Genomic DNA, 8,495 nt, shown 5'->3' with positions numbered 1-8,495 from the left:
ACCCAAAAGCAACCAAGTGCACTACATCTATACATGCCAAGTTATCATACTCAGTCATACAACAATATCGAAATATTGGCTTCTTTGCTGCGTCGTTCATGTGGCCAATAATAAGCCAGAGAAATAATGATTAACTACTAGTAGCTCTTTTCGAGCAATGAATTGAAATACATAGAAGAATATCATCACAGATAAAACAATATGTTGGTCGTATGTACTCCCAGCTCTTACCAATATGAGAGCTTATTTCTTCTAGAAGCTAAGCTAATTAATCAGCTAGTCTAATCACCCACTTAATAACAATTTACACCACATAGCTTTAGAGGGAGAAGCAGCCCATGCCAGAGCCGGAGTGGAGCGCCACGAACGGGAGCACGGCGTCGGGCGATGCCGCGGGCGCTGGAGCATACGCCTTGTCGGCGGCCCCTACGCCGCGCGCTATATCTCCGGCGCGCGGACGGCCGGGACAGGTTCTCCGGCACGACGTTCTCCAGCGAGTTGGCGTGCCACTGCGGGCACTGCCTCCAGTCGCTCCACCGCGCCGGCCCAGCCCCGTGCGCCGCGCCACCGTCGGCAGGTCCCTGCGCCATGGCCTCTCACCGCCCCGCTGCGTCGTTCCCGCCCCGCCGCTGCCTAATCTCCACCCGCCGCTAGGTCGCCGCCAAGTTGCTGCTGCGCGCCATCACGGAGGAGAGACGGAGGGGAGGAGAGTGAAGCCGGCGCCGGAGAGGAACGGAGGTGGCGGATCGAGAGGGAGGGAGATGCGGGAGGGTGGCGGCGCTGAGACAGGGGAGTCACGAGGGAAGAGGCGCGTGCGAGAGGGGAAGAGGGCTCGTTCCCTGTCGTCCGCTCGATTTGGAGGTATGCCTCCGTTCCGCATAATGAGCGAATATTCCGTTCCTTGGGACGGGTAGGTTCTGGTTCTTTCGACTAACCGAACGCGAGAATGGGCTGTGGGAACGGGTCAGACCCGTGACATTCTATCCAGTGACAGCAACTAAACACACCCCAAGTGTCACCAGGGCTCGCACCGAAGTGCCCATGCTACTAGAGACATTGACAGCTCGCTGCAAAATATCGACTTTGTTTGCCCGATTAGTGCTCCCTGTGTTTTGATGTTTCATCTGAAATGGTTGAGCATCCTTCAAGGAACTTTTAGTTATGCCCAATGTCGTTTTGACTTGGCACCCCAGGATTCGGGCAAAAGCGCAACCGGTAGTGCGAAGTTACATAGGGGTGGTTATGGTGTCGACAAAGTATATTACGTAACGATGAAGCAGCGCCAGGTTGAATGTTTTGCAAATGTATGTATGATTGGTTCTTGAATATGTCAACGAAAGGAAATGTAAACCATGTCACGGTACATTTACAACTAGAGTTGTTTCTGTTAACAGGCATTTTGCACAGGAGCACTATGAAGCTGGGACAATTCAGAGTCCAATGGAGTACAATTTTGTCCAGATGCAAGGCTACATCAATTACAGTTTGTCACCTAGATGCATCCATCTCAGGAAATTCTCAGTTCGACAGAGTATACGGACCAGACCAGGTACAAATTCCCAACTGGAAACCAAATGCACGGAAAACAGAGACCCAACAGTGTAACTGTTAACGAATACAAGGAAGGATGTGACTGACTAATCTATGGAACATGGAGTAAAATCTGAAATGTCCAGAGGAGAAGGAAAAAAAGAAGGCAGAGATTACCAATCAGGCAGAATCAGTGCTTTTATGCGCATTTGCGAAACCAATATCACAAATCTTTCTTGTTGACAAGTATGTTCGACGGGTGGGTGGCGGCACAGAAATCAGCACCCCATGACAGCACAGTTATAAACAAAGTTGCCAGAAGGTTTGCTTCCGATCATGTTCCATTGCAAGGGGCCCTCCCTTGGGATCCACGAATGGAGTTCAATCATCCCGCCGCCCAGCACTCTTGGTCCACCAATCACCAGGAGCCGCTCTCCGCATCCTCGGAATGCAATGCCCCAGCCATTCACAGCTTCTGGGCGCTCTGGTAACTCCCCAAGAGTTGTCCATGTGTTATCACTTTTATTATACTTCCTTACTAGTTTTCCTGCATATTGAGCCGCATATAGCTCATTGTCAACTACAGCAACAAGGGGAGGAGCACCACTGGCACCATTGAGACCCTCTGACATGTTCTCTATCAACCTCCAGGTACCCTTCTCTAAATCATACTCTTCTCCGCATGTCAGCACCTCCGTGTTACTGGCCATTCCACCAATAACATAAAACTTGCCATCCATGAAGACTCCAGAACACATTCTCCTACGCTTGTTCATGCTCGGAAGTGTAACCCAACTTTTAGTTTCAGAGTTGTACAGCTCAGCAGAACTAAGCACACTCCCAAAAGAATCCATGCCACCAGCTATAATTGCCTTCTCTCCAAAACTAGCCGAACCAAACAAACATCTAGGGGCATTCATTTCAACGCCTCTTGACCATGAGTTGGTCAGAATGCTATAGCTAAGAACAATATGTGATAGAATCTCCTTGCCAAACACCAGAAGTTCAGTGCCCACAGCTAGTGACTCCTTGTCTGAGCACATGAAACACTCATTAGGTGGCATCCTTGGGAGCGTCATCCACCGTTCACGGTATGGGTCATATGCCTCCCACTCCTGCACATTGCAGGAGAAATACACCCAGTGTTCTGCAATCCCTAACCTCCGCCGTTCTCTGTACAGACCACCATCACGGACAAGGGAACGGAAGTTCCGGCTCAGTGATGCAATGGAGCCATAATCAGACCGAGAGCAACGGGCTAGACAATTGATTGAATTATCTCTGCCAATAGAACTTATCAGTGTGCTTGAATCAGAATAGCCCTGATTACCACCCTGACAGTCTACCGGCACAGCATCATGGCTATCCTCAGACTTAGGCCGCTTTGCCAGCACTGCCGCCACAGCAATTCCATCATGTTCAATAGCCAGGACCCCAGATGGGCGCTTAGTCCTTGTGATCTCAAGGAGGTGGTAAGTCATATAAGCTAATCTGGATTCCTGTTCGCAGGAGCTGGGCAGTGACCTCGAGATCAGGCAAGATTGACCCTCCAACATTCCGTCAGAATCTACAACAATATTTCAACAGGGAGGGAACCTATCCACAAGACTCCAACCCCTCTGTACGCATCCTCAATCTGCAACAGATCAAAATTATGTCAGCAGGAATTCTACTCAGATAAGAGTACTATTCTAGAAATGAAAATTCAGGTATAACTGAAAGTGGCATCCATGTATATCAGGAAATTTGCATTTGTGTACATAAAAAACAAACTTGCAAGAGAACTCCACAAACATCACTTAGCTCAATCAATCAAAAACGGTCGCATATGAATATATGTTTCCAAACCAGCAAAAAAACCTTACCAGACTATAAACGCAGATGAACATTAGAAGTTTGGCAAAATGGTCCATAGTGAATACAGAATAACAAAACAGCAGGGAATAAACAGAAGATTACTGACTACTCATACAAATAACATGACCATAATATCAAACTAAATCCAAATTTAACACCCAATGAGTAAAAGACAGTCTCAATTATATGATATCAAGCTAAACATGTGAGTACATATTGACCTAAATTATTAATAACTAAGGCCTGCAAGGATGTATCAGGAACATGTCATTATACCTTGTCATCAGAGAATGGATTCGACCCAAAATCTAACTCAGTCCACCATACCAAAAGATTTTTTATTTTGTCAAGAAAAGGCTCATAACCCGCAAATATCTAAAATGGACCCTTCAACATACATAGGCAAATAAGCGGAACAATTCCAGTCTTACACAAAACAAATATAACCCGGAACTAGTAAAGCATCAGTCGTCCAAAAATTGGCAAAACCGAACACAACAGGCCCCATCTATTCACCCTGAGACCATTCCACGATACCAACAGAGAGAAAGGCTTCACAAATCTAGAAAATCATGCTGGAAAATAAATTACATCTGGGCTAACACCCGTCATATCTACTTGTGTGTTCCTTGCAGGTGAACCATAAGAAATGGTATCACAGGTACATAAACAGATATGCCCAGCTTTCTGGATCATTGTTGAATTCATTTAATGGCGTCTACCAATTTGGTACAGCAGCGAGGTGGCGAGCATATGCAAAATTATCGGTCTGATAGGGATATCCATAGCTTACAAGGGTATTGAGCAGTTAATAAGATCTAGTAGTTGAGTAGCAAAAAGCGCGCTGGATTAAAAACTAACGCCAACTGTAAATAGCACTAGCGCAAATCTGATCGGTTTTGTCGCCACCGATGTCGTCGATCCACTGAAACTCGCTTTGGGCAGCACTAACCAATGACCGCTAATCCTACCGGCTATTCGTCACCGGCCATTACAAGGAAAGTAAGAGAATCGTGAAAAAAATCGACGGGGAGAAAATACAACCGTATTTGCGGCAACAAACAGTATTATAAACAATATAAGGGCCGGGTACAAAGCAGAGTATGCCGGCGGCGGCAAGCAGGAATCGCACCTCAGGCCGTGGCCATCGCCGACGCGCGTGTGTTGCCGCGGCTCGCCCCCGCCGCCGTCGAAGGTCGCCGACGCGGCCGCAGCGGGCGGGCGGGCGGAACCGGGCGACGGAGACGAACGCCGGCGAGGGCAGGCGCGGCGGCACCCGGAGCGCTGCCCCTCGGACGGCGGCGGGATCGGGGCGGAGGGGCCGGGCCGGGAGATTGGATGGGGCGGGATTGGCGGCCGCTGCAGGACCCCCCCGGGCAGGCAGGCAGGTGGGATGCGGCTCGAGGAGAGAGAGGAGGGTAGGGCGGAGAGAGGAGGAAAAAACAGCGATGCGGAGGAGTAGTTATGGGCGAGACGCGGTGCGGGGGCGGGGGCGGAGGAGATGCGGGGGGCGCGGTTATACGGACCGAAACGAACGGAACGGGACGGGGAGGGTGGTGCGGTGCGGGAGGAGGGGGAGGGGGCTACGACTTTTATATTTACGGCGAGGGAGGGCGGGTGGGGCGGGCCGGGCCGGCGGCCTCCCGGACTTTTTCCCTCGGTCGGTCTCGCCCGGCGCGGATGATTGATTGGGCGGGGCGGGGCGACGCGATGCGAGGCGTGCGTGCGTCTCACGTGGAAAAGGGGGGAAACGGAGCCGGATCGGTGGAGCTTTGCAGTTTTTCTATTCCCTCTGTACCGCCGGGGGCGGCGACGGGTTTGGGTGGGCTGGGGGTCTCCGTCACGCCAGTCGCCAGGACGCGGTAACCGGAGCGAGCGAGGAGCCCCGCCCGTCCGTGCTGTCCCGCTTGTCGTTCGTACGTACGCTTCGTCCCTGCCTTCCTCGGCACATTTCCAATTGACTTGACCCGCCGGCTGTTACCACCGGTAATTATTAGTACTACTACCACCGCCAGCTGAAACCGAAGCATTTTTCATTACCCAATGCAATGTTTCTTTTTTATCTTTGTTTGTCTCGTCGCTGCACGCTGCTGCTGGCATGCCGCTGCAACGGCAGGGGGAGTGTCGGGATATACCCCGCTGTATGATCCGGCCGGAGTTATAACCCGGCTGGGACTTGGTAAACCGGCAGGTTGGTAAACCGGCAGGTTGATAAACCGGCTGACAGTTAAGACAGATGGCTAAGACGGACGGTAAACCGGCGGGTGGTAAACCGGTAGGTGTTAAGGCAAGTGGTAAACCAGCAGGTGGTAAACCGGCAGGAGTTAAGTCAGATGATAACCCGGCAGGAGTTAAGTCAGTTGATAACTAAGCAGACCATCATAAACCGGCACCAGTCATAACCCGGCAGACAGTGATAACTGGGTTGCCAGGGGTTATGAAGCCCGAGACGTTAAGAAGCCCATGAAGAGAAGTCAGAATAGTTAAGTCTTAAGTCTGAGTTGGACTCTACATGTAACCCGCCCCTGCAACTTATATAAAGAGGGGCAGGGCTCCCCAAAGAAGGCAAGCAAAAAGAAACAATCTCTAGGGATTACACACAAAGAGCCGGTTTACCGGCGACTCCCTAAATGATAATGAGATCTAGCCTCAAACAACATGTAGGGTTATTACCGGATGATGTTTCCCGGGGCCCGAAGCTGTCTAAATCCTCGTCTTATGTTGCGTCTCTCGATTCCGCTCAACCCCTCTCAAGCTACTACATAGATGCGCTGGCCTCACGACTAAGTCCTCACCCTAGGACATCTGCCATGACAATTCCACGACAGTTGGCGCCCACCGTGGGGCTCGGTGCCGGTGGTGTTGAGTTCTTGAAGGGATCTCTCACAAGGATCGAGAAGCTCGTGATCATCCGGTGAAGAAGAGTCATCTTACAAGTTTAAATTTGAGAGGTTAGGGTTTCGTACGTGCAGCCGCACACGACCCGGAAGGCAGATATATTTTTTGGTGCGCCGCCGTCAAAATCATGTCATTGGTTTTCGGCGATCTACCAATTGCAAGCTGCGTCGAAACGGACAGGAAATCAACATCATATTTATAAAGTCCCTGCTCATTATTGCATAATGACCCGGCCCTTGGAGGCTACACTGATTTTTTTTTCAAGGATGCGTCAAAAGCTTGACGCATCAGAAGCATAGATAGAAAGTGCCAAGAATGGCAAACAAGTCTTTACAACTCCACGGCTTACAAAGCCAAAAGGATGATCCACATGCGGATCACTCGCCGCTATCCAACCTCACTACTCTACGTGGCAAGGAGTCGTGCTCACGGAGCAAACCCGCGGCCCTCCAGTCCTGCCCCTCCTCGTCAATCCTCCTAAGCACTACCTCTGCCGAGGGGGAAGCACCATTGAACACTATGTCATTCCGGTGTCTCCAGATCGTCCATGCCACAAGGGTGACCACCGTCCAAATCTCTTTCCTTAGCTGCCTCTGCTGAGTGAGGGCGGTCCACCATTGCACCAAGGTAGCATCTGCCGTAGGCATCCAAGAAGGCTTACCCCACGCATTGGTAATACAGGACCAAACTTGCCTAGCAAACACACACCCCAACAGCAAGTGGTCAATGGTCTCCTGGGCTTGGTCACAAAAAGGACATGCAGAGGGGTGAGGCAAGTGACGTCTTTGAAGTCTATCTGCTGTCCAACATCTGTTCCGTGCCGCAAGCCATGCAAAGACCTTGCAAGTGGCCGGCGCCCTGGATCTCCAAATCTGAGTAGCGCCGTTCGCCTCAATCCTACCCGCAAAACATGCCATGTAAGCGGATTTAGCCGAGAACCGCCCAGTGCTGTCCCAAGCCCAATGGATCCTATCCTCCGTCCCTGGCGTGAGATCCACACTGGTTGAAGTTTTATGAGTATAAGTCAATTTTAAGTGGCACTTAGGGGCTACATATGTGGGCACGCATGGCCAGGATGATACTCAAGGACGCACGCACGCACGGCCTCTGACGGTTGTTGGACCCTGACTGTAGCTGGATCCAGGCCGCCCTTCCTCTCTCTCTCTAACACTCATCACTTTTAAAAAAAAATGCTCGTCCTTCTCTTTGGGACTGACGAGGCACCTGATTGCACAGCGCGGCTTATTTTAGCGGCGAACGACGTCGCGATCTGGAGCTCATTTTCTGCGCGTAGCTCTGAGCTGTACCATTTGGAACGGCCTGTACTTTCTCTCCACTTCGCAGTTATTTTTAAATTAGTCTGGACGGCAAACGGTTTCGGTCAATCGCTCCACCGATCGGTTCAACGGGCCGGCGGCGTATCCACGCGCGTAGACGCACGCCCAAGACCGCTGTATTTTCTAATCCTATCATCATCGGTAGAAAATACGTGTACCGTCGGTATATTGTTGGATGCAAGGAAACTTTTGGATGCAATCTAATCATCTCGTTTGGAGACGAGGTAAACTTTAGGTATTACCGACCTTCACGTGAAACAAGCAAACTGGCACACTTATACTACGTGAGGATTGAGGTAGGAGACGGTGGATCGTCTTGTTACAGCCATGCCAATTTAATCATCCCATTATTAGGAGATAAGTTAAACTTTAGGTATTGCCGCCCGTACAAAGTACGGGTACAGTCAGTATTTTGTTGCTGACCGTCATGTGAAACGAGCGAGCTGGCACACACGTACTACGTGGAACACCGCCAATTCCTTCTGACCAAATTGCTCGTGGTCGCTTGCCAGTGGCGTTGAAAACTGTAACAACTGCCACTGGCGTTGATCGCTACCACAAACGGTCGCACGTGAGAGTACTATATACTCCATAGAAAACGCGGCTACAAGTAACGTAAATGCTTTGGTAAGCATGGTAGTTTTTGCCTCTTGTTTCGATTTGACAGAAGTTCATATATACTCGCTGTCAAAAACAGGTTCGGCGCCTACGTGTCCAGTTTCCATACGCTCTAGTCTTGCCTCACTGATTGACGTGTCGGACGCTACGTGCGAGAGCAGCTGAAGCAGTCTGAAGAAACAACCATGCCACGGTCCTCGTCTTGTAACAGTACGGGACTGGATCAAACCCATGCACGTCAAACGTCCCTCCCGT

At 50.5% G+C, this 8,495-nt stretch overlaps 1 protein-coding gene across 1 annotated transcript; it reads right to left on the bottom strand.

Annotated features, from left to right (window-relative positions):
* Window positions 1–1,309: 1,309 nt before the first annotated feature.
* Window positions 1,310–4,946, bottom strand: LOC123145484 (F-box/kelch-repeat protein At1g74510). The gene is made up of 2 exons (XM_044564911.1): window positions 4,520–4,946; window positions 1,310–3,166 (listed from the first exon to the last, which is right to left on the bottom strand). The coding sequence occupies exon 2, from the start codon at window positions 3,084–3,086 to the stop codon at window positions 1,809–1,811; it is 1,278 nt and encodes a 425-aa protein (XP_044420846.1). The 5' UTR covers window positions 3,087–3,166; window positions 4,520–4,946; the 3' UTR covers window positions 1,310–1,808.
* Between the last annotated feature and the right edge of the window lie 3,549 nt (window positions 4,947–8,495).

The sequence above is a fragment of the Triticum aestivum genome, chromosome 6D, assembly GCF_018294505.1.
Source record: "Triticum aestivum cultivar Chinese Spring chromosome 6D, IWGSC CS RefSeq v2.1, whole genome shotgun sequence".
NCBI lineage: Eukaryota > Viridiplantae > Streptophyta > Magnoliopsida > Poales > Poaceae > Triticum > Triticum aestivum.
The sequence above is the reverse complement of the archived record's forward strand: the minus strand, read 5'-3'. Positions and strand labels throughout refer to the sequence as shown.